The 27,432-nt window shown below is 38.7% G+C and overlaps 1 protein-coding gene and 1 pseudogene across 1 annotated transcript; both read left to right on the top strand.

The window, feature by feature from the left end:
• The first annotated feature begins 831 nt into the window (after positions 1 to 831).
• LOC114464263 (cytochrome P450 2J5-like) lies at positions 832 to 12,043 on the top strand (annotated as a pseudogene).
• Positions 12,044 to 13,903: 1,860 nt separating this feature from the next.
• Positions 13,904 to 20,354, top strand: LOC114465254 (cytochrome P450 2J6-like). Its single transcript, XM_028450136.1, has 11 exons — positions 13,904 to 14,065; positions 16,691 to 16,853; positions 17,299 to 17,451; positions 17,543 to 17,703; positions 18,245 to 18,313; positions 18,412 to 18,516; positions 18,962 to 19,097; positions 19,477 to 19,562; positions 19,731 to 19,832; positions 19,926 to 20,067; positions 20,167 to 20,354. The coding sequence occupies exons 1-11, from the start codon at positions 13,904 to 13,906 to the stop codon at positions 20,352 to 20,354; spliced, it is 1,467 nt and encodes a 488-aa protein (XP_028305937.1).
• The last annotated feature ends 7,078 nt before the right edge of the window (positions 20,355 to 27,432 follow it).

Genomic DNA, 27,432 nt, shown 5'->3' on the forward strand with positions numbered 1-27,432 from the left:
GTATTATTTTTTTTTTTATAAATGTGCTCATTATTTGCTTATCGGTAATATATTAAACACATCTTACAGGTTCTATTTAAGCTTTTGGGCCAGAACCTTTTTGATGAAGTGTTTTTGGATGACATTGCTGATAAAATACGAAAAATGTGTGTGCCACAACATGGTATAGACATTCAAATAAACAGTCTGTGACACATGTGTTTACGAGAAAGTCTCTGTTTTTATGTGGCTCACTCTCTCAGTGCAAATGTTTTCTTTACTCATCAGTTCATGAGAATTGATTGAAGTGTAGAAATCGGACAATATGTTTTTGTGGGAGTGATCAACATCACCTGCCAACACCTGCCCACACCCCATCATGACCCACTGGTACTCTGGTTTAAATAATAATAATAATAATAATAATAATAATAATAATAATAATAATAATTATTATTATTATTATTATTATTATTATTATTATTATTATTATTATTATTATTATTATTATACATCAATTATATAGCGCCTTTTTGGGTGCTCAAAGTCGCTTTACAGAATACAGAAAAATAAAAAAATAAAGAAATAACATTAAGTTTAAAAAGGTGGGTATTAAGGAGTGTTTTAAAGTTCTGTAATCAGTCTGCGTTCTTGATGGGTTGAGGGAGTGAGTTCCAGAGGGTGGGGGCGGCGGCAGCAAAGGCTTTTATTGGAAGAAAAAAATAGAATAGAGGCTGAGAGGGCAGAGCAAAGAGCTCAGCTTTTTCTAAAAGGCCTGTTTAACATTTCTAACAGGTACAATCCTGAGTCTCCATTCAAGCTCATCCCGAGATGTTTGTTTCACTGGCCCTAGTATGGTTGTGTGTTTGTGTTTTTCTTCTTCAACTCAAAATTCTGAGGCCCAGGAAAGCAGTATGGCCTGCCACTGCTGGGAAATCTTTTGCACTTGAACATGGAAAACCCTTTGAAGGATTTTGAAAGGGTAAGATGCAATTTTTCTTTTAAGCTATAATGGGGATTCATGTATTGAAGATCAATGAAATAAGTAAAACAGTGAGAGCAAACTTACAGAGCAGGGATTGATTGATCAGTGTAAACAATCTAAACCTATATTTTTCATTGAAAGGACATTGAAGTTTCCCACATATTTCAATCCAATAGAGTTAACAAGTAAAATGAAAAAAGAAGCAACCCATTTATGAAAAATAATAGGGGGGATAAATACTTTGAAACAATAATGATTAAAATCATAGATTATTCAGAAATTTACAGCTCTGGAGACTCCGGGGCCCTGCACAACTAGCCAGCAAACCAGCCACTTCCGACGTGAATCAGCTAGGCCAGAAGCCACGGGCCTCACCCACGACACGCCCATCCAGCGCAATCCGAGGGGAGGCCCCGGCACGGGCTCCATAGTACCGTCCCCCCAACGCCACACATGCCATATACCAGCCCACGAGGTCCTCTCAAGTGAGCCACCGCTATCCCGGACTCCCCCCGGCCCTGAGCAACAAACACCACCACCCTAGGCCCCCCGGCATGCAACTCCCAAGTTAACACACCCGGCGCATCACCGCCCGCCCCTCAATTCAGTAATATATGGATTGCGATTGGTTTGCTGGAAGATCAAGCATTGTCAGGTCTCCTGTCAGACATAGCTTTGGAGATAGAGGAATCCTGCAGTCCAAAATGGAGGACAGTTTTTCAATAATTACAGACCAAAACTGGTAATTGAATAGAGTTAGTGTTCGAGAGAGCTCTAAATTTTTGAGAGTTTTATTATTTTTATTTTTATTTTTTTTCATGAGATTTTTTTCATATATCTAACCAGTTCTGGAGGTTGCAAGGTAATTGGATCTACTGGAGTATTTTTCTTGATTGTCTCTGTTACTTTTATGTACTGTAGAATATTACTTTTATTTATATTGTATGTTTGGGTTAGATCAGGGATGACAGGGTGAAATTGGTCAAAGGGTCAGATTTTTTTCAAGTGAGACCTCGGGGCCGAATGACACTTTTGGCCTGAAAGACCAAATACTGACTCAACACATGGATATGGTGCTCGAAATTATTCATGAAGGCCTACACATCAAAAAGATATTGCATTGGCACCACAATAGCCTCACAATGAGGCATACAATAACATACAATAACAATAACACAATAACAGCCTAAAGCAAGTTACCCTCTAAAAAACATAACATTGTCCTATCCATGCAAGTAGCCTACAATTATAAATTAGTAATGCAACAAAATAGACTAGGTGCCAACAAAACACATTTCCTATAAATAACACAAGTGTAAATTGTAAATTACTTTTATTGTGTTTATTGAAGGTCTGCTAATGAAAACATGCCAATGCATAATTAGGCCAATTAAAAGAAGGCCAGGCCAAGTGGGACTAAACGAGTCACAGAAAGTCAGTGCCAGAATAAAGTAATCCAACAATAGGCCAAGTGATTAAATATCCAGTAGGAATTAGTAAAACAAAAAAGTTCCTGAAAAGATCTTAAAACATTTTATTGGCTCAATAACAGATGGCACATTAACTTTGCCAGTCATCGTCTGTAAACTCCAACCCATATTTCCACACGCCCATGCCTATGGCACTAGCCTACTGCCAGTGACGTGCCGTGACCACTAGGGTTGGGTAGGCAGGGTGTTGCAAATCGAGACCACCAATGACAATTTCATATGTTTCTGCTGTCAAGTGTTAATTCAGTTCAGTTCAACTTTATGTGTATTAAGCAATTTACAACAAAGTCATCTCAATGCGCTTATCAAAATATAAAATTCATAATAAGAAACAAAAAACGCAACAAGATCCACATGAACAAGCATTTAGCCATCTAACAAAATCAACATCGTAAAACACCATTAAAGAAACATAAACAATTATTCAACATAGCCTCCATACTCTCCCAACAAGATATACAGTATCTCATGACACGGCAGCACATCCATTGTGAAAATGACGACAACGACAACTCGGAACAGCCTTAGTGAGGTACATCCACAAAGCCAATCCTTCCTTTTGTACCATTTACTGTAGAAAGTACCAACAATGTTCTGACCTTACTTTTGCTGAAGGTCTGGTAGCTCAGGTGTTGGTCTCCCATCTTTTAAAAGCTGTTGTTTTTTCTCAAAAGAAAGTGTCTTTATCGTCTCTAGCGCTGTCATCCTGTGATCATCCTGTGCCATCCACTTATTAAGCCTACGTGTACCGTTGGGGCAGTCATGCACTGAACAATTGGAACCTAGCATACTGCCTTAAAACGACCTTTTGCAATGTAAATACTTTAATAGTAGGTTGTTCCACTAAGATAGTATGACTATTGGGCTTTGTTGACAACATGGGTAGTCGTGAACTCTGACCGGGAACATATTGACCCGAGGGCCGCGCATGCATACTGATAACGCTGACTTTGCTTATTCGTGTGACCTCCTACATAACTTTTATTTTTTATCTCTGTTACTACTCTGAAAAAAAGCGGAGCCAGCATTGACCAGAAGTGCCTGTCAACATGTTATCCAAAGCATTTTGTAGTTCTTGTATGGTTAATGATGAGTCTAAGGTGGTTTTCTGTTCTATGGTGAGCTGTGGTAGGTTTAACTTATTGAGGAAGGTTTTAATATCTTCAGGGTCAGGGTTTAAGTTTGATGAGTATAGGTTTTGATAATAATCATGAAAAACCTTATTTATATAAGTCCTGAGGTAAATTTAAAGTTTGACCTGAGTTATTAGAAATTGCAGCTAAAAAGGAATTTTATTTGTTGTGTTTAACCTGATTTGCTAAGTATTTGCCTGATTTATTATTGTAGTGGAAATTTTTGTATCGTAATTGTTGCAAAATCAATTCATCCATCTATCCATCCATCCATCCATCCATTTTCTTCCGCTTTTATCCGGGGCCGGGTCTCGGAGGCAGCAGTCTCAGCAGAGATGCCCAGACCTCCCGATCCACGCACACCTCCTCCAGCCGTTCTGGGGGAACCCCGAGGCGACACCCAACAGTCAGAAGCTGTGGACGCGGACTGGGCCACCGAGGCACCCCCTCTCAACCACCACCCAGTCCTCTCTGCACCCAACCCCTAAGGATCCCTCTGCGGGTGGTGGGTCCACAGGAGGGCGGGCCCACGTTGTCCTTTCGGGCTAGGCCCGGCCGGGCCCCGTGGGCAAAGGCCCGACCACCAGGTGTTCGCATTCGAGCCCCAGCCCCAGGGTGGGGCCCCGGCTGCGCCATATCGGGCGACGTCACGGTCCTTGTTTTTATAATGTCCATAAGGGTCTTCTGAACTGCACTTAGTCTGACCCGTCACCAAGGACCTGTTTGACATGGGAGACCCTACCACGGTCATAATGCCCCAGACAACATAGCTCCTTGGATCATTCTTTTTTAGAAAAGATGATATCCAGTTCAGACAGTTCAGAAAAGTTCAGACTGGTTTGGTTCGTATTCTTCCTAAGTTTCTTAATTTTTTCTTCAATCGCTTTTTCTGCTATCTGTTCCTGTTTTTTCTTATCAGAAGAGTATGATATAATTTTTCCTCTGATGACAGCCTTGCCGGTTTCCCAGAGTAAGGATGGTGACACTTCCGAGGAGTCGTTTGTTAACAGAAAGTCCTCCTTTTCTTTCCTTATAATTTTTTCAAATTCAATGTCATTAAGTAATGAAGTGTTAAAGCTCCATAGTGACAATAATTTCTGATTAGAGTCACACTGCAGGGTGAGGGATATCGGGGCATGATCGCTATGAATTATGTGCGATGGAATTGTTTGAAAGAAAGAAGTCAATTCGGGAGAAGGATTTATGCACAGGGTAGAAGAAGGTGTATTCTTTTTTAATTGGGTTGTTCAGTCTCCATCAGTGTTTGGAAGTAACGGTGTTTTTTTTCAGTAACGGGGTAATCTAACTAATTACTTTTTACGCTGTTCCAATGCCATTAATGTTACTGAACGTTAAATGGGATCTGTTACATTCATTGATTGAATAAACTGTTCATATGCATATGCTTCATATGCAGCTGTAGTGAGGAGGTGGGTTAAAAACAAGGTGAGCGATTATGATTGGCTAAGGTGGCGTCATGTTTCATGGTAGCCAATCAGAGCCAGTGTTTTTACACATGTGCCAGCACAGGCGCCACACACACACAACCGCGACAGATTTAATGAAGCAGCAGAGATGGCGAGCGTTGAGCAGTCCGATGAAGAGTTGTCATTTTTAAGGTGGCGATACAAACACTACTTTAAATTAAGTGTAATAAAGGCAAGAACGTGCATGTGAAGTGTACATTATATCCAGGAGCGAAGACTTTGACGAAGACTTTCTAAAAAATCTGAATTCTTTGACATATAGCAACTTTTCTTTTAACAGTAACACAAATAAATACTTTATTTGGTAATGAGTTACTTTTATTATAGAGTAATTCATTTACTAACTACTTTTTGGACCAAGTAGTGAGTAACTATAACTAATTACCTTTTTAAAGTAATATTCCCAACACTGGTCTCTATACATCTCCTATTCCAAAATCTTCCATTTAATCCATTAATACTTTAGCAGATCTAGATGGTTTTGCATTTGGGCACTCACTGGATCTGTTCAATGATGTGTTAAGCGATTGAAGTCCTCTCCAATGATTAGAGATGAGTCTGCAGAAAGGTCTGATAACTTAGAGAAAACTCTATGGAAGAAATCAGGATTGTCATTATTGGGGGCATAGAGATTTAGAATTGTAAAACATTTATTATAGATTACCACTTTTATAATATTATATCTAACCTCTGAGTCTAGGGCGGAGTTGATTATGTTAAAGAGTAACCTTTTGTTGATAAGAATCGAGACACCACTTTGTCTAGAATTGGAATAATTTGTTAAAATTTGAGTCTGTCAGAGATTTTTCTTGTGATTTAAATAAGTGAGTTTATTGAAAGAAGACAGTGTCTGCATTTAATCTCGATACATAATCAAATATCCTAATCTTTTTAGTCTGCGAGCGAATACCACGCACATTCCAGGATGTTACTGTAAACTGAGACATGGAAAAGAGTGGGGTTTAGTCCATACAGATGTGAGCAGAAATGAGAATCTGTGAGCATTTTGTGCACAACCATGTTGTGAAGAGCTTGAATATAAAAAAGAGGAGAAATAGTTATTATGTGATTCCATCACAGGGTAGGGAGCTGGATGAAAGGTGAGTGAAAAGCTCAAACATAAAACAATTATTGCTAGGGGTGTTAGGGTAATGCAAAGTAATGCAAATGTGCAGCCTTTGTTTCTGACCCCCTCAGGCCCCGTCCACACGGAGACGCGTTGTAGTCTATACAGTCAGGTTTTTTTATTGTTTTCACCTTGTGCAACAAGGATTTGGAATACAAATACAATAACTTCTGAAAACGTGTCACAGAGTGAGAAAATCTGTAAAAACCACCCGCTGGGGCGCCATGCGGACGGCTTATATGCATTCTTTTTAAAGTATCTTATATACAGATTTAGTCTCTAAAACTTCCCTGTTTCCGGTTTGCAATGCTTGACTGTTTCTTGAATAGATATATGTGATGAACCAATTCAAACACACTCTTTTTTTCTCTTTCCAGCTGAGGAGGACTTATGGTAACACTTGCAGCTTGTTCATTGGTCCCAGACCAGCTGTGGTCACCAATGGCATAAAGGCCATCAGGGAGGCGATAGTGATCAGGAGTGCAGCCTTTGCTGGACGACCTCAAAATCTGCTTTTTAATTATCTCACTGAGCGGAAAGGTACAACTAGCAATAAAAAGTAGACTGTTTATTTAATGGAAGTGTTAAATGTCTTTAATGGTAAAGCTAAATGTAAAGCATTAATATACTGTCTCCTTTTTTAAAAAGGCTTTTGTAAAGCTTTTCATGTGATCTTGTGCGCTTGTTTTAGGAGTCATTTTTGTAGATTATGGACCCCACTGGAAGGAACATCGTCGTTTTACTTTGATGACCTTTAAGAACTTTGGCCTTGGACAAACTTCAATGGAGGATAGAATAAATGAAGAAATTGAACATGCAATAAAAACATTAGAACAAAGCATAGGTAGGTTGTTAGTGCAACAAATGATGGATTCACAATAATTAGTAATTTACGATTTACATTCATCATCCTTTACATTTGTTGTGTCATGTTTAACAGGCAAAACACTGAATCCTCAAGTCGTGTTTTATAACATAGCCTCTAATGTTATCTGCCAGGTTCTGTTTGGTAAGCATTATGGGTATGATGACAAGTTTATCAGAGTGATAATTCACTGCTATGGTGAGACCCTTAAGATAACCACTGGACTGTGGGGAATGGTGAGTAAGACTGTGTTACCAAAATTATTCAATAGAAACCATCTGAGCTATGATCTGATTTTTGTCCTAGTTGTACAACTCTTTTCCTTTGATACGTAAACTTCCTCTACCCTTCAAAAATGCCTTCAAAAATTATCAGGTGACCCTAAAATAAAAAAAAATCAACTCAATTGATCAATCTGATGTATGGAGTTAAAATCATGCCAAAAACTCCCAAAACATGTTTTACTCTCCGTAGAGTACATTTCTGGATCTGCAAGGTCAGCAATTAGTGCCAAAAGTCACATGATGAAAAACTGTTATGTGACATTCTGCAAAAATTTTCCCCTTGCAGATCCCTACTAGAGTGCGGATTGGGCCGCATATTTTCGCTCAACCCGAACCCAACAGAGCGATAACCCGACAGGCATTAAGATATTTATTTCCAAACCAGACAGTTAAAATATTTTTTTTTTCCTAATACAAATGACAAATTTACATTAGTTTTAGCAGTAAAGCCGCTTTTATTAACAAACAACTGTTAATGTCAACAGATCAGATCAAAGACAGTATGTGCTGAGCCCGTCCTAAACCCAACCAGCAGTTCTAAATATCTGTCCGAACCAGTTACGCCGGGCCTCAGTTGGGTATCCATCTTCTAATCCACACACATATGCCTGTAAAGTCACGTTATCATGAGTAAAACATTTTTGTGAGTTTGTGAGGTCTTGGATCGAACTATACTGTTTATTCCAAAAAAGTATTTGAATTGTTAAAATCTTGTTATCTATTTGGTCCAGACTATGAAAGATCTTGTAAATCCTTTGCTGAAAGAGCACAAGGAAAGCAGAACCCCTGGAGAGCCACGAGACTTAATTGACTGCAACCTGGATGAGATGGAAAAGGTATGTGTAAGAAAGATTTACTTGTCATCTCAGAGGTTGGTTATTTCTTCAAAACGATTGACTTCTATTGTTCTAGTGATGTGTAAATTTAGTAATGATCATATTCCGTTTTTCTTTTCTTTTTTTTATAGAATAAACAAGATTCTTCCTTTTCAGAAGATCAACTTCTCATGTATGTGTTAGATATTCACTGTACTGGGACTGACACCACCTCCAACACTCTGCTTACTGCTTTCTTTTATCTTGTGAACTACCCACGCATTCAAGGTAGGACAGCATGGCCCAGTACAAGTCATTAACATGTATTTCAATACTATTTGGTTAAATGTGACTTATTATTATTATTATTATTATTTTATTTTATTTATTTTTTTTACCATTTTAGAACAATGTCAGCAGATCAACCGGGTGTTGGGAGGCAAGGATCAAATCAGTTATCAAGACATGCCTTACATGCAGGTAAAGCATCCTACCAAACAGTTTTCCTCCAACAGAAAGACAAATGAAATGCCTCAATGAAGATGAAATCCATGCATTATTTCCTTCCAGGCAGTGATACACGAAGTGCAGAGGGTTGCCAACATCGTGCCACTCAGTGTTTTCCACTGCACAACCAAAGACACAGACCTTATGGGTTATTCAATTCCTAAAGTAAGAGAGAAAAGTTTTTTCAGGGTAGACAATAGTGCAACAATCGTTCTTTAGTGTGATTTTTCATCAGGGTACCATCATCATTGAGAACATGGCCTCAGCACTGAGTGAAGAGGAACAGTGGAATTTTCCTCATGAATTCAACCCTGAAAACTTCCTGAGGAGGGAAACTTTCTTAAAAGGGAAGCATTTGTGCCTTTCTCTACAGGTACAGGGGCCACTTGTCAACCACTTACTAATTGCAATTAGGTGATTAGAATCTGGGAGGCCGACCTTTGTTGACATTCAAATGCTGTGAACATTCCTACTAGGGCTGGGCGATATGGACCAAAACTAATTTCTCAATATTTTTTCACAAAATGGCGAAATACGATACAAATCTAGATTGTTTTATTTCAAATGAAGTCTGACCAGAAAGACAATTCTGAGTTCAATTTTCTGATGCAAAGGATGAAAATAATAAAAACATTCCTCTGTCTCTCTAGATTAGATTAGATAAGATTAGATTAGTGCCAACAGCAGTAACAAACCTGGAAGCAACTAAAGGCGGGCATACACTGCAATTTTCGGCCCATTTTGAGCAATTTTTCACTTGTGCGTCTATTTTTGGTATCGGGCCGAGTCTCGGCTAAATCATGTGTCGTGCATCATGTAGTATACATGGGGTCACAAGAAGCAATTAACACCTCATGACCAGCTCCCAATCAGTAATCGTATGGTTGTAAGAAAACTAAAACATCTTTTAAATCCTGGTCAACCCTCACGAGGATATTGCAACCGGCTTGTCTTAAAAGTCCCATATCATGCATTTTTCACCCATCTCCATTTGTTCTAAGAACCCCAAAATCATAGTATTTGAGGTTTATTTTCCCAAACTCGCTTGTTTTCCACAGTTTTAGCCCTCTAAAAAGGGACTTTCTGACCAACGGCCTGTTTGCTGCCTGCTCATGCATATTCATGAATGGACGTGTCTATACACTGACTTGCCTGCGAGGCTTGCCTGCATGACTTGCTCTGAGGCAGATCAGTGATCACCAAAGCGATTTTCTCTTGCTATACACTCACTGTTGTTATAGTTTTCAGCCAAGAAACTGCACATTACAGTAAAACACATTGATATTTAAGCAGCTATTGTGTGAGTCTGTCTCCGTGCTGTGTGTTCATCCAGTAACAGCAGCAGCAGCAGCAGCTTTAAACACCCACCGAAGTTCTATTTCATCCCTGCTGACCGCCAGAGGCGGTGCTTTTAGCACTGAGTGTTCCCCTTTGCCCATACGCAGTGCAAGTATGTATACCCACAATGTCACCCGTGACCCCTGGATGACCCGGAGGAAGTTTATATCTTGTGTCACTCCAGGCCACTTCCTTTTTTTTCTCCTTGCATGCAGTTTGCTGGAAGATTGTGCATACAGCTGCCGTCGCTAGTAGCTCCGCTGCCGTGGTAGGTCAGAGCAGCGTGCATGCGCCCTCCAGGAACTGCAACGGTGAGTTTTTGGATAGCGGTAGCTTCACCCATTAGCAACCTCTGTTGGCACAGGCCGCGTTAGCACCTCCTCCCCCCAGCATATAGTTTGTGTTTGGTCCCGAAAAATACACGCTGACATGGTAAGTAGCCTCTTATTCGGCAGAACGACAATTTGTCTTTAAAAAGAAAGAGATTTTCGGTGACGGCTGCGTTTGCGCAGCTTCCTCCCGAAGTTTGAGTTCGCCAACTTTATTTGTTTGCTGGTGGGTCGTGTGCGCACGCCCAAAGCCCAGCGTGGGTTTGTTTACCTTAGCTTCACCGGCTGTAAGTGAGTATCATCCTCTGTTAAAGAGCCCAGTTCAGGTGAGGACCACAGTACAATGGTTGTTTTTTGTTTATTATATTTGGGTCTCTACTGTGCAGGCAGCGTGTGTTCTCCCTTCCCCAGTATATGATCCCTATACTCGGCCAATCTACAGCGTCCGCAATCAGGCTAAGCTGAGGAGTGCACGGTGATACCGAATAAGTGGCGTATGCGCCTCCTCCCTCTGTTGAGCTAGAACAGCTGTGTTGAGATTAGTGTCTTCTCAGTGCAGCTACAATGGATGGCTCTCATATCTGCACATCCTGAGGAGCTTCATTACTGCCAGAAGATGGCCATAACCTATGCCCCACGTGCCTTGGTCCTGAGCGCCTGCGGGAGTCGCTGTCAGGCAAACCCTGCATGAACTGCAGCTACTTGCCTCGGGCAGCAAGGGTTGCCAGGTTGGCGGGGGTGGAAGGCTCATTAGCCGAAGTCGACCTACCCCCAGGCCAGTCACCTCCGGCTCGTCAGACACGCTCTAAGAGGTGGGCAGAGGCTACGGCAGCTGCCCCCTCCAGGAAGAAAACGAAGTCAGACCATAGTGGGTTATCTTCTAAAGTCGAGCAGCTGTCCAGATGAGATTCCTGCTGGCCGACAGCCAGCCGGTTATTCCCCTGGTGGCTGATGCGACACTCTCTACCTCATTGCCATCGCTGTTGCCCAGGGAGGATCCACTCTCTTTGGCAGCTTTGGCTAGCCATTTCTGTGATTATGGGGAGGATTTGGATGTCGGATCCCAGATGTCTGAGCAGGACTCCCACTCCTCAGATCAGAGTTCAACGGCTGAGGTGGAAGACAACTTTATGTGCTCTATCATGCGCCTGGCTCTACAGCGGCTGCACACAGCTGCAGAAGAAGCACCTGCAAGCCCCTTCTTCAGGCGCAGGCCTGCCCCCACAGCCTTCGCTATTCCACATTCAGAGAATTATCTGAAGGAATTAGTCAAATACAATGATTTTGGGGTTCTTAGAACAAATGGAGATGGGTGAAAAATGAATGATATGGGACCTTTAAGGTAAACTGGTTGCAATAACCTCATGAGGGTTGACCAGGATTTCAAACATGAATAATACTAATACTGGAGGATGGTGGGAAAGAGGGGTAAAATACAGGAGACTTGACAGATGGGTATCGGATCAGATCTACTTTGGCATGCACACAATGAATGTTTTACTGGTTTTCCTTCCATATTTCAGGTCCTCGTGTGTGTCCAGGAGAAGCTCTGGCTCGTATGGAGCTCTTTCTCGTCATAGTGACCCTGCTTAAAAAGTTCACCTTCGCCTGGCCTGAAGATGCAGGAGAGCCGGACTTTACTCCGATCTATGGATTCACAATGACTCCCAAACTGTATCGAATGAAAGTTCAACTCACAAAGTGAGGTTGTGTAGATAACCATCTTGTGTCAACTCCAGGGTTCTCACCAGGAATTTTTTCACAGCGTAGAGAGATCGTGTGGCAGGTGAGTGAGCGAGCGACATTTTGAAATATGTACCTCTCTGAGGGCCAAAATTAGTGACATAAGGCTAAAGTTGTTTTTTATATATATATATATATATATATATATATATATATATATATATATATATATATATATCTTTGTTCCAGCCATACTTTAAAGCCAAAAGTGATTTGTTGAATTGATGAAGTCATAATGAATGTAGTTGGAGAGTTAAAATGTGTCAACATCGAACGCAACTGAAGCGACTAGAATACATTCAAAATCTATTTAAATGAGGCAACCTATCTTCAAGTGACATGAAAAATGTTAACTTTTTAAAAAACTTCAAGCGATAACTCCCTTGGCGGCCATTTTTTGTAGAGCCAAGGCATCAGCAACTTCTTCCTGCTGCAGTGTGACGGCTGCAGCGGGGTAAAATTTAAGCTGTTAACTTCTTGAATACGCCTGCATTCAGAGTGAACTCATCCTTTAGTAACTCCCTAAGTTGATAATTTAAACCATAAAAGCGGTGCTGTCTATGATAAATGCTGTGAACATACGGCCGGAGAAGAAGTGATCCTCCCTCTCGATGCAGCAGGACTCTCTCTCCCCTGTCACTGGCTCCACAGGCCCTGGTCATCACGTCACTGGAGCGATGAAGTGATGGAGCGACCAAAAAGCGCCACTATGTTCAAGCGACTCATCACGGGTGATTGAAGTGATTGCAGTTGTTTCAGTCATGTTCGGTGTGAACGCACCTTTAGTCGTCCTTGGTATAGGTCCTCCACTAGTAAATACTCACAAATATTGTAAGGCTGATTCCAAGACATGCTTTTCAAATTTAAATGAGATACAATGTGGGACCCGCATTAATATAGGGACTGTTTTGGACATGCCCCCCCGCACACACAATCATTAATTTCATATTTTTCTATTGTTTTATTTAGTTGATTGTTTTTGTTAAGATTACGAAGCACACTGTTTACATTAGACGGTGATTATGGGTTACAAAGCGTAGGATGCACACAGTAGAGCTTTAATCGGGCCGAAAAAAGACGTTACCCGTCCCAAGAGAACACAACCCAAACCTGTCCGAAAATGAAGCCGATGTCTCTTTAAGCCCAACAGTATTCACATCCGTCATGTGCCGCTACACGCTACGTTGAAGCACACTGTTTATATTGGACGGTGATGGTTACCAAGTGTAGGATGCACACAGGAAGCAAAGGGGCCGCAGGGGTCCTCAGGGTTTTCAGGTGAAGACAGAAGCATCTGAGCAGATCGCCTGTATTAAATGCGGCTGATGTATGTGTTTCTCGGTTATGCAGATTGAAATAAAGAAACAAGTACACATGACTTGTCAAGTTCTTTGCTTTAATGTGTGGAGTCTCCCTCCAGGGGAGATGTTTGTGTATATATATATATATATTATTAGGCAATCAGTTTATTTTCAAACTATGATTAAATATTTGCACATATAATCAAATAATACAGTGTGCGATCCTGGTACTGATTGAAACCTTATTACTTTTTTTTTTTTCATTCATTCATTGCATTTTACAATTAATCTAAATAGCCTGATTAACATCTTAATTGTTTACTTTGCAATTTTACCATCCTATTCTACTGCTACTACATGCTGTCCAATTAACTTACAGACTCATCTTGCACCTTTTCAATGAAGTTATAATAGCAAAAAAAAAAAAATACAGAAACAGGTAGATAGGGCGGAGCTTATCGCCTGTCTATACCAGCAAGTGTATGAACTAACTTTTTCAGTTTGTCCCAGGTTATCTAGCCATGTTTCTCTCCCTTGCACTGCTATGGCTCTGTGTCTGCTTCATCCTTTTTCTCCTGAAACCACGGAGGCACAAGAACTTTCCACCAGGACCCTTTGTCCTGCCATTACTGGGGAACATTTTGCAACTGAGCCTAGACAACCCTCTGAAGGATTTTGAGAGGGTAAGAGAAATTTCTCAGTAAATGTAAAGCAGGTTGGAAGAAAATTATTTTCTGACAAACAGATCTATCTCAGCGATCGGAATGCAATCAACTACTGTAAATGGAAAGGTCATTCTCACTCGACATTCTTCTTTTCAAATGAGCCAGAAGCATTTTTTGTGAGAAATAAACTTCAGCCAAGTGGAGATGGTTTATGTCATTTAGACACATGTAAAGAAAAAACGAATAAAATACTAATCCATTTTTATTTAATGTATTTAATTATTTGTGAGAAGGAACAATGCACATTAATGGACATGAACATGTAAATGTGCCAGATTGTAGCCACAGGCTAGTTTCTGAAGCAGGTTGATGTTGTGTACAACAAAATGTACATTTAAAAAAAAAAAAAAACATTAAAAGAAAAAAGACAACCCCAAAATCAAACAACATGGACAGTACAATAAAATACAAAGACTCAAATATAGACACCAGAAATAAAGTGACCATTGCATAAAGCAGACGATAAAGTGTTTCAGTGCTGAAGTGCAAACATGCTAATATTTTGTCTTAAAGAAGAAACTGCACCTCGCCCTTAGCCTGGTTGTTTATTGCTAAAATCATTGCACATCACCGGTGGCCTGGTTAGTTGTTAGTTAAAGTGCTAATATTATTGCACACAGCACTATTGCACATGGTTAGCATTAATAGATGTTTATAGTTAAAGTGCTAATATTAATACACATAGCCCTATTGCACATGGTTAGCATTAATAGATGTGTTTATAGTTAAAGTGCTAATATTAATACACATAGCCCTATTGCACATGGTTAGCATTAATAGATGTTTATAGTTAAAGTGCTAATATTATTGCACATAGCCCTATTGCACATGGTTAGCATTAATAGATGTTTATAGTTAAAGTGCTAATATTAATACACATAGCCCTATTGCACATGGTTAGCATTAATAGATGTTTATAGTTAAAGTGCTAATATTATTGCACATAGCCCTATTGCACATGGTTAGCATTAATAGATGTGTTTATAGTTAAAGTGCTAATATTAATGCACATAGCCCTATTGCACATGGTTAGCATTAATAGATGTGTTCATGCATATTATCATTGCACCGAGAGACAAAATCAGAGAGATAAATACTAAAAAAAAAAATTATTAAAAATCAGAAGATGTTTTTACTTATGTTTTATTTATTTTGAAAAGACAAAGCTATTGTTTGGTCTTCTTGACATTTAATACTTTTGTTTGTTACTGGCTCATGGTTTTACTAGAACTACCTGCTTGATGGGTCAGGTAGGGATTAACTCTGTGCGTGTGTGTGTGTGTGTGTGTGTGTGTGTGTGTGCGTGGGTGTATGGCAGAAATAATGATGATGTGATTCCTTTTAAAGCCATTTTCATGGGATTACTTCCTTTGAGAAGCCAGCTAATAAATGCCAGATTCATCCAATGGAGTCACGAAATTGAAAAACAAGCCACAGACAACAAAATTAATACACAACACGAGTTTGTTTTAGTCATGTTCTTGTCAAGCAGTTAATAAAAAAATATTTGGGTGTGGACTAATGTTGTAAGGTGACAGTAATTAACATTCAGTTCTGAGTGATGCATACACATTGAAAACAGAATAGAGACACATAAAGCTGTAAATTACAGCTAATAAGCACGATTTACTGAAAACATTCATGTAAACAGGTAAAACCTACTGTTATAAAAGCATTTATTTGTAGTGATGCACATAATAACTACTAATAACAACATAGGGTAGGAATTGATGATTGATTAATGTGCACTAAGAGCAGCAAAGAAGGATTACTAGCAGGAAGTTTAGCACTGATTTTTATGACCTATTTCAGAACAGATTTTCGTCCTCATCCTTAATCTGACAACTGACAACCTGGACGAACCAATGTCAACATTCCACCACTGGCTTTCTGGATAGCAGCCAGAGAACATCATGGGTTACTCTGAGTACCGGTACATCCCACTTTGGCTAGAATTTCTTTTTAATCTTGTAATTGCCAACACTCAAGGTCTTCTTTTGTCATTCGTCACGCACGATTCAAGTAATTAGAACTTCTTGTGCAGAGTTCATCAGTCAGACATCAGGCATGAGTTTAAAAAAAAAGTTAGAAAAAAGATTGAAGAATACAGTTTTTAAAAGCAGTAAGAGTAGTAAAAATTTACAAAACAAAAAGCCTTAGCCAGAAAGTGGAAATGACCTTTTTGGAATAAATATATTAATTAATATATGTTACAAAAGCTACTGGATTGGTATTGCATGCGTAAGCAGTAGATATGGTTATGTAAACAGTAAACACGTGTAAATAGTAGATATTGCACATATATTGGAGTAAATATCATTCTTCTTAATGTGGTTCAATGTGGTATTTTTTTTATTTTTTTTACAGATTAATTAATTCTGCTGTCTCATCAGATCAGTAACCCTCCCAAAGCACAAAAAGTTTACACCGTACAGATCATGTATCAGTCTGCAGAGCACTCAGCTCAGAGGGTTCATGATAATATTATTCAAAATCAAAATATGACAGAGTATTGAAAAAGGTCAATTAAATGTGGACATGGACATGATACTTTTGCTAAAATGTGTTTTTGTTCATTTTTAGCTGAGAAAGACCTATGGAAATATATACAGTTTTTACATTGGTCTCAAACCTGCTGTCGTCATCAGTGGAATGAAGACCATAAAAGAAGCCCTTGTCAACAAGGGTGCAGATTTTGCTGGAAGACCCCAAGATTTGCTGATAAATGATGTTAATGATCGAAAAGGTAGAGTTGACATTACGGGCTGTTGTTACAGTTAAAAGTACACATTTTAAAGTTTTGTCCCTATGATCAATATAAATCAAAGATTTGTATATTGAATAAGTGCTTAATTGGTTTATTTAGCTGTACTTGTTATACACTTACAACATTAACTTTGGTAGAATTATTTGCCAGTACCATACATTCAGAGGTACAACAAAGGTTCAGGTTACTATGTCTGTAAGCTTACATTGAACTTGCAGTCCATTTCTCCATCCTACCCACACTTGGTTCAAAAAGAATGGTTTAAAAGTTGGTACGTTAGTTGTGTTACAAAGTCCAATCCCATTACTTTAAAACAATAGGGGAAAAAACTATTAAACTAAAGAACTTGAGAAGAGCATAGTGTCTAAATGTACTTCAGATGACAGTATTCTGTAATTGAAAGTCTTCATTTCATGTATTGCAGGTTTGATAATGGCAGACTATGGCGCCCTGTGGAGGGAACATCGACGCTTTGTTCTCATGACTCTGAGAAACCTTGGTGTTGGAAAAACCTCAATGGAGGGAATAATTCATAGAGAAATTGAGTACATTATAAAAACACTGGAGAAGGGCATTGGTAAGTTGTCAGTGAATCAGGGGACATTAAGTGTCCTTTGATTAGTTGTTCTCTTGATGCTGCATTTAGTTACATTTTGTTGGCTTTTCAGGTAAATCCATGAGCCCCCAACTAATGTTTCATAATGCAGCCTCGAACATCATCTGCCAGCTTTTGTTTGGCAAACGATACGAGTACAAAGATGAGTTCATCACAAAGATGGTTCATTCTATCACTAAACTCACTGAGATGATCAATGGACCCTGGGCTATGGTGAGTCAAAACCAGTGCCAATAGCCAAGATGGCTCAATTTATTCTTGTAGGCAAAATTCTCATTCCTATGGATACAAATCTCATTCCTGTTGATATGAATTTTACAAAATTACGCAAAAACTTATCACCAGGTGTGGTGATAATGCATCAAAATACTGGATGTCAATCGTCAATAAACGAAACCATGCAATAAACAAAAAACATATGACAAATGACTTATCTTAACATACTAAAATAAAACTTGATGTAGGATATCAGATATAGCAGATCAAATATGACAGTTATATCCAACCTTGATATCTGTGGAAGCATTTCAGTTGTTGATAAACATACCGATCATCAGAAAATGACCATATCATATGAGCCATACAAGAACATTAGAAATGCGAAGCCTGTTGCTTTGTCTCCTTTCATTAAAAATCTCCATAACAAGGATTATTCTTCTATACAATTTATTTTCCAAAATGTGAGGAGGCTTGTTCAGATAATGAAATATTTATTTTAATGTGAACGTTAACTTTAAACCTCTGTGTCTTCCAGTTGTATGACTCATTGCCCGTCGTTCACAATCTACCACTGCCTTTCAGAAACGTCTTTACTCATTTTAAGGTAATTTCAATTTTGTTTTGTTTTTTTTTGTTTTGTTTTTTGATTATTCAGTAAAATTAAAATGCAGTAAGTCTTTACTCAATGCTGTGTGTTTGTAGACTGCTATCGGACTTGTAAATACTTTGGTGACTGAGCACAAAAAGTCTAGAATCCCAGGAGAGCCACGAGACTTTGTTGACAGCTACTTGGATGAGCAAAACAAGGTGTGTAATTTTGTTATATATTTCATCATATTGAAAGTATACTTTCATTCTTATCAGAAGTGTAGTGGATGCAATGGAGATGTCATGACCTCTGAATTCCAAGAAGAGGAACAAAGATTGGCGAAGAACTTCCATTACACTCCACTTGTTATTGAAGATGTGAAAAGTTCCATGTGAACATTTAACAGACACTTTAACAGAAAGGACATCCAGACATTTTAGACAAGAAACAATTTAAGGGGATAAACATGCATTTATCTCCCCATAACCCTCACCCTTTCCCCAGGATCTTTGACCTTTCACTACAGGAACTCTATTATTATTACCCCTCTTACAGAAGTGTTTGAACACATCTTGGTCAGCATTAACAACATTTTTTTTTTTTTTAACTCTCAAAGTGTTTTTTTAATGTTGGCATTTCATAATCACTCTCTGTTCTGCTTAGAGAGGAGTTGAGTCTTCATTTTCAGAGGAACAACTGCTTGTCGAGGCCTTGGATCTTCACCTTGCAGGGACTGACACAACTTCTAACACCCTGCTCATTGCCTTCCTTTACCTATCAAGCATTCCACAAATACAAGGTCACATAACCCATCCAAACAAACACTTGCTTTAATTTATTCACACAACTTTTTTTCTGGAAATTTGATCTCCTGACATCTTTTGACTGCCAAATGTCAGTCTTCCTCAGGGGTGATTGCTTTAACGTATCCCTACAAGTTCTTTCTTAATCTCTCATCACCTCTGAGGAAGACTGACAGTTGGCATTATAAACATGTCAGGAGATCAAATTACCAGAAAAAGAATTGTCTGAATAAATAAAACCTGAACATATTAAATGCGTGCTTTATTTTATGGAAGTAGCTTCAAAATCATTTATTTAGCCATGTCTTGTAGCAAGCTTTGTTTATTTGTCATTCAACTACATCTGGCCTAATACGACATTTTTAAAATCTTTAGAGCGATGCCAGCGTGAGATAGATCGGGCCCTAGAAGGGAAAAATCGGGTCAGTTTTGAAGATAGGCACGACATGCCTTACGTGCAGGTATTGTCCATCTTTACATCTTCCCTTTTGCCAGTACAGCGATAAAAATTATCAGTTGTTGGCATATAGTATTGTAAGCTAAAACAATAATAACTAAAACTATGACAACTTCAGACAAATTATGCCCTCAGTACATGTTTGGCAACCTTTCGTTCTCTCTCTCGACAGGCTGTGATCCATGAAGTTCAGAGGGTTGGTAATATCGTTCCACTCAGTGTCTTTCACGCCGCAACCAAAGATACTGAACTCATGGGATACACAATTCCCAAAGTATGTTGACAATGGAAAGTGGCAACAGAAACAACAAGGTAACAGGATTTTTTATGGCCATTTTACTTCTTATTTCTTTTAATGTTCCATCAGGGAACGATGATCATTGAAAACTTGTCCTCGGTGCTGAATGAGGAGGGACAGTGGAAATTCCCTGATAAATTCAACCCGGAAAACTTTCTTAATGAGCAGGGGGAGTTCATTAAACCAGAAGCCTTCATGCCTTTCTCTGCAGGTATAAGAACATTTAAAAAATAAACCATACAGAGTGGCATCTAGATATGAATTGCCAAGCCACAGTGTATGATTAAAGTTTTGCTGTAACTTGTCTCAGGTCCTCGTGCGTGTCTCGGAGAGGTTTTGGCTCGAATGGAGCTCTTCCTGATCCTGGTGACACTTCTGAGGAAGTTTAGGTTCGAATGGCCTGAAGATGCAGAGGAGCCGGACTATACCCCTGTTTATGGAGTCACTTTGACAACGAGACCGTACAACATGAAGGTTCAACTAAGGGTGCCACAGTGAGGTGTGGTGTGGTGCTAATATATGATTAAGTTGATCAAGAAATTATCTGAAAATTCACAACAAATCATTTTATGATTAAATAATACCCAGCAAATCATTAAAAAAGTGGCACACACAAATAACAGAGTAAAATGATTTTGAAAAATATCAAGTTGATTCATAACAAATAAAAAAATTAGTGCATCCGTTATTTTGGAGTAATTTGGTAATTTCCGAATATTTATTTTAATTTTGTTTCACCTAGACAGCACATTCAAGTTTTCCCTGCCAGAGCCAATCACTGCGCACCCAGCCAAGCAGACACGAACAGCAGGGACACGAGTGAGAGAGAGGAAGATGTTTCAAAACGTTTATTTTCATGTTTGTTTGATTGTTCGCTTTTTAGACCCAGACGTTATGACGGGACCCGGAAGTTATTGACGCGCAATGGCCTGTCAATGTGTTGAAAGCTGACGGCAAAAAAATTTAATTTCTCTGCGGATACGGCATTATAAACACTGATATTTTCACCACGTGCTAAATAACCAAAATGCACATGCTAAACGCTGTTTAGAGAGAGAGTTGCGACAACGGAAGAGTTCCCAGAAGTAAGTTCCTGCAGGTCCGTTTATTTATTTATTTATTTTCTTCTCTACACACGCATTTCAAAAATCTGTGACGGAGAACGTGCATGCGCGTGTCTGATGCCGCGTGCATGTGTGTGAGAGAGATGGAGTTCCACACGGCAACCAGGTAGAGACACACACGCACACAAGGTATTTATAATAAAAATATACCAAATGAGTAAAATAAAACAAAAAACTAAACAATATTTATGCAAAAAGTACACAAAACGCCAACATAAATGCACATATTTATACAAAAAGGCTCCAAAAACACATAAAATTACTCCAAAAAACAAACATTACAGAAAGATACACCAAACAACAAAATATGAAAATGACTCAAAATACACAAAACTAAATGTATTTATACAAGAAAATACACAAAATTACAACAGAAATGCACAAAACTACAGCAAAAAAGACACAAAAATAGACAAAATGACTCCAGAATCACACTACAATGGCAACAAAAAACAATAGTTATGCAAAAAATGCACCAAAAGACAACAGAGTGATACAAAAATACACATAATGACTCCAAAATACACCAAACAAGACACATTTATCATGCGTATGTCGACTCAGATGGCTGCCACCTCTGAACCTGGTTCTGCTGGAGATTTGTTTTTTTGTTAAAAGGGAGTTGTTTCTTCCCACTGTCGCTAAAATGCTTATTCATGTGGATCATGTTGGGTTTTTTTCTTTCATAACATGAATTTTATATTTTGATAAGAGCATTGAGGTGACTTTGTTGTAAATTGCACTATACAAAAAAAGTGGAATTGAATTGAACTGAATCATAGAGATTAGTACAAAACCACAATATATTTCAACTGAAATATCTAGTTAAATGGTGTAAGGGAATAAGGCCCTTTCAAGTTGAACTCTAACCTCAGAACCTTCCTCATGACACAGGGAAAGACTATTCTGCATACTTCAACTCTCCCCCATTATTCTTCCTTTGAACCTAATAACGGAGCTGAGAAAACCGTCTTTGACACTTTGAAGTTTCAGAATGACCATCGCTTTACAACTCACCAAAGGGTGAAATAGTCTCATCAATCCCCAGTCTAGTGAGATAAGATCCCTTTTGGCCTCTTCAAACATCCTAACCCCCTTTTTAAAACAGATGCCTTTGGGTATACTGGAAATTCCCAGGACGTCAAAACTGTGATCCTTGACCCCCTATGGTGATAGCTGTCAAACCGAGACTCCCAAGCTTTTCCCTAAGGGACTTTAGGACTCTTCTTACCATCCAAAATGAGAATAAAGAAATGTCATAGCGTGCTTAAAAATTCATAAAAAAAAAACAATAATGTAATGATTCATGCAAAAATTGAAATTACACATATTGTCTTTCCTATGCCATTTTTTTCAGGTACTTTCTATACCCAACATAAAGCTATTTTAAATGTTTCATCATGTAAAACGGTGTTTATAGTGTCCAAAACACCACAAAACGTTAGCTAAGGCATCTGTTGTTTAACCATTTAATAAAAAGAAGCATAACATGATCTTTGACAAGAATATCCACCGTTTATATTCACAACTAGAAGCTGTGTTGTTTTATTAACCATATAATTTATTAGCCATGTCTGGTATTATTAAATTGAACAACAAATAATGATCTTTCAGTGTGTGTGTGTGTGTGTGTGGCTTGGAATTCCGCTGGAATTCGTGTGACCCAATGCAGCGGGAATATGGTTCAAACAGAAGGAGTAAGGGTGGATGAGGAAGTGGCTCACTAATCAGTCTCTTTTACCTGCTCAAATGCTCGCTGACACTGCTCCATCTACTGGACCAGGTCTGAGGCACATTTATGCATGAGATTGGTCAGGGAGACTGTCAGGTCTGCAAAGTTAAGAATAAATCGATGGTCGTACCCCACCCTCCCCAGTGACGCAGTAGACAGGCGGCAAATGCTGTGGTTTTATCTATCTGAGGCTGCAGCTGTCCACAACCCAAGTGATACTTTAGATACCGTACCTCCCTCCATCCAACTGCACACTTTTTCGGGTTGACCATGAGTCCCGCCTGCTTCAGTGGGCCCGACACGACTGCCATGTGGCGCATATCCTTAGCTAAGCTGTCTCTAAGATAGTTCTCATCTTATGCTGCATTCGATTGCACTCGGAACCCGGAAAGATCCAGGTCATCAATTTCGACCTCCGAGGTTATTGCGTTTCATTCAGTTGCTCGGAAAACATGGCCAAGCTGATGTTTGTTTTAATATTTTTCGAATAACAAAAATGCCTGCTGGGGAACTATATTAGCTCCTTGAGGGTAAGAGATAAAGAGAGACATCATACACTTTAAGTAAGACTTGAACGCAACTGCGAGGGGAATCCTGCATGATTCATGAACCATAGACTGTAGAGAATGCATTGAACTACACAGATATCATTACTTACGCAGAGCAGTGTTCAAATGAATAGAGTGGGGATGGAAATACCACTATACAGTTAATCTGCACGTTTAGAAACACATGCCAAATTAGGTGGCACATAAAAGTAAAAGTTGAGGAGAAAGTGACTGTTTACATCTAACGGTGGGTGTCACCATTTTGCTAAAAGGATGCTTGGATCCTGCCCAAGTTCCTGAGTCAGGGTCCCGAGGTCAAGGGTGGTTTTATTGCACTTTTCCGATTTGTTCTGTCGGATTTATCTGGGTTCCGAGTGCAATCGAATGCAACGTAAATACATATTTGCATAGGCAATGTGAGGTCGCAGCACCCTATCAATAAGATGTGAAAGCCTGACTGGGACCTGAACAGCATGAAAGGTGTTTAATGAATTGGTAGCCAACAACCTTTACAGAGTGGACAAAGACCATTTTCACTTGGACTCAGCTCTTGGTTAAATTCAGTGTCATATTAAAATGAACAGTGACAACTACCCAGCTGATCCAGGAGTTCTTTGACCTGGGGTGGAGCATTGGATAAATATAAAACCAGCATATTTCATTCCCCTTGCGGGAGTCCACACCAGGGATGGAAATGACATTTTTTGTCCTTCTACAGTACGACTGTGGCTGGCACTTTCTTATTTCTACCAGCCACTCCACATTTTTACCAGCCATTTTCATATAAACATTGATCTGCAAAGTAACAGTTCAATGCCTAGAAACATATTGTAACATAGAACATGCACATATTTCCCAATCAGTACTTGCTACCAGAGCTGATTATTCAGGAGTTATGTCATTGTGATTCCAAAGAACAATTACAGTGACTACTAACTATTTAAGGAAAATCTACTAGGTTTTAAAATCACAGGAGATGAAATCTGGAAAAAAAAGTAGTTCAAAGTGAATGTTAGAGTAAGGAAAGAGGTTACTACTGTTCTGCTATTAAACAGCAAGCCCTTACCAGAGTACAGAACAATTACCCATTAACCTCAACGTCCCTATTCCAAATGTTTCACTATAACTGCATATTAAAAACAATACAAAGGGATCAACCATGTTGAGTAGGGTTTATTGAATTTTTTTTCCCATTTAAAGCATGTCAGGAATCAAGGAAAAATACTTAGGACCATGTGACATTTCAAAATTCTACATTTCTGTTTTTTTCTGTCAAGATGGGGTGCTCAGTGCACATTAATGAGAAATAAAAGGATTTTTTTTTATTTTAGCAAAACAAAGCGTAATTTTAAAGGGGTCTGAATACTTTCCGTACCCACTGTATGTAGAAGTGCAAACACGGACACAATAATATAGATCAGTTTTCATCTTATGCTGCATTCGATTGCACTCGGAACCCGGAACGATCCAGGTCGTCAATTTCGACCTCCGAGGTAATTGCGTTTCAATCAGTAGCTCGGAAAACATGACTGGCCACAGCCACTGTATGTAGAAGTGCAAACACGGACACAATAATGTTGAAATTTTTCTTTTTCCCACATAAAATCTGTGGCCCACATACAAGAATACAAGCACAACAACTTAAAAACAAAACCTAAAACTGACCTGAAGCCCCACACAGAAGCACAATTCACACTAGCTTATACAGTTTGTCCAAAACCCTCATGTCAAACTGACAAACATCAGGTTTGTCGATTAATTTTCTCATTATTTGAGACAATTTTGTAATTAATTTTTTACAACACAACACTGCTCCCTACCGCCCAAAAGTAATATACATATTTTTTTTTTTTTTTTAAATCCGAATTTAATCGCAAACTGATCTAAGCCTTTAATTTACCTATAACAATAACTTGCTTCAGTAGGCACTGTAAGGTAATATTTGGCTCAGCAAACACCGGATGAAGATTTTGAAGTTTCTTTGCAGTGTATGAGTTTTTGTTCCTGTAATGGTAGAATTATATGCATATTATATTTCTGAGTTCATAACATGTCAATATTGATACTTATGTATGTATATTTCTCCCCCCTAATGTCAGAGCTCTGTTTCTCCAGTGTTATTTCTTTCTCTCAGACAAGTTCACAAACATGTCTTGTTCCCACAGAGATTCCATTTTAGTGTCGGCACACAGATAATCTCATAACAAAGTTGTTGCATCTTGTGAAATATCTTTGTCAAGTTGATATATATCAATTAAACAAATTTCCTTGTTTACAGTCACATCAGCTCACAATGGAATTGCGAGCTGATGTGACTGTAAACAAGGAAATAGTCATCAATCAAAGTCCTCCACAAAAACAAAAGACATAACTTATGGAAAAAATGTCAAGCCAAGTTGAGGGAAAAGAGGTTATGGTAGAAAGTAGGGGTGCATTTTAATGAAATGACTGAAAACTAAATGTGCAAAATATATATATATATATATATATTAATATAACATAATATAAAATAATCTACTAGTTACTTACTATAGTACTACACTTAAAAAATTTTGAAACGTACTACTCGTAAGTAAAACTTTACTCAAAAAGTTTATTCGCACTAGTGCACCAAAAACCTTTACTAAAAGAAGACATTTTTTGTTTACTCGTAGTACGAGTACATTCAAAATCTCACTAGTATTTGTAGACTGTTTTTAGTCTACTAGTAGTACGAGCAAAGCCAAAACAATGAAAACATTCACTAGTAGTACTATTAGACCTAATGCAAAAGAAGTAGGGGGAATTATCATTTTAAGAAATAATTAATTATGGGTATCATTGCAGTCCAAACAAATCCAACGTTGCACACCATTGAACCAAGCAGCAGCCATGTTGAAACTCTCATTTCAGTCTGTCCATGAACCGCAAAGATATTTGAGGAACACACACAAAGACAAACAGAGATTACTTGCAAGTAGAGCCTAACTATGGTTGATATCTATCATTTTCATTACATAAAACTCCTCCAGAGAGCGCTGTTCAACAGCTTACAATACTCCAAAGTTGAACCAAACGTCTCCTCCATGGTGATGTAGGAAGAACGTCCGTTCAGAGGTGAGAATGATTTATTTTTTGTTAAACTTCTTTTTCCCATATATGGTCTTTTTCAAGCATGTATCAAATAATTTACAGCTGCATTCTGGGTAGGTCAACTCATTCTCTGCTAGACTACACCATGTGTTTGCTAGTAATTAGCTAAAGTTTCCAGTTGGGGTAGGTCCAACTATTATGTGATATATTTTATATCTTTCCCTTGTATTTATTGAGAAATGGACTGACATTTTGTCTGCGAGACAGACTCAGGACCACATGCGATGCTGAGGGCAGTGAGAGCAACACCAAACAACACCCAAAACACACACGCTGAGAGAGAATAATTTAAATCATACTGACAACACACAAAAATGACACCAAAAACCCACAAAATGAGAGAAAAATATGCTGAATACGAAATTGAACAGACAAAGAACAACAAAATGACACCAAAAAACACGCACAAATGATGATAGAAATGATCTTGCTTAGAATATGAACTGAAAATACAAAGGTCAGTTTTGGTCTCACACAAGGAGGGAGATGACCGTAAATGATAAAAATGATGGCAATAAATGTATTCAGGAGGCACTAAATAGTGTTTTATTCAAATATTCACAAAATAGGATTCTTTAAAAGGTGTGTTATCACTCATTCATTCCATCATTATCTATTGTTGTTTTTTTCATAGTATTCTGAGCAAAATGTTGTCGTTGGACAAAGAGGGGACTTGGATTCAGAAATAAAAGAAAGGGTGTATTTCAGCCAAAAAAAAAAAGTTTGAGAAAAGGTGCTCTAAGAGATACATGTCTTTCTGCCTAAGAACCTGATGGCATCATTCAGTGTAACTAACAACCAACTATTTATACATGGGCACTGGTGTTGTGTAAAGGCCTTTGTGTTGATGCTCTATTGTTTGGTTGGGTGGACTTTTGATTGTCAGCGGGGGCCAGGGGTGTGTGTGTGTGTGTGTATGTGTGTGTGTGTGTGTGAAAAGTGAGTGCTGACATGGAGCTTCTGGGATGACATTCAGTTCGATGACTCGTGTGAAAGCAAGAACAGAGAGAGCAGCAACGTTTAGACACGAGCTGAAGCAG

This window comes from Gouania willdenowi, chromosome 6 (assembly GCF_900634775.1).
Source record: "Gouania willdenowi chromosome 6, fGouWil2.1, whole genome shotgun sequence".
NCBI lineage: Eukaryota > Metazoa > Chordata > Actinopteri > Blenniiformes > Gobiesocidae > Gouania > Gouania willdenowi.

Excerpts from the sequence above, each read along its gene's own strand:
- LOC114465254 (XM_028450136.1), top strand. The coding sequence starts at position 13,904 with ATGTTTCTCTCCCTTGCACTGCTATGGCTCTGTGTCTGCTTCATCCTT. Across the intron at positions 16,854-17,298 it reads TGATGTTAATGATCGAAAAG|GTTTGATAATGGCAGACTAT; the intron begins GTAGAGTTGACA and ends CATGTATTGCAG. Across the intron at positions 19,563-19,730 it reads ACGACATGCCTTACGTGCAG|GCTGTGATCCATGAAGTTCA; the intron begins GTATTGTCCATC and ends CTCTCTCGACAG.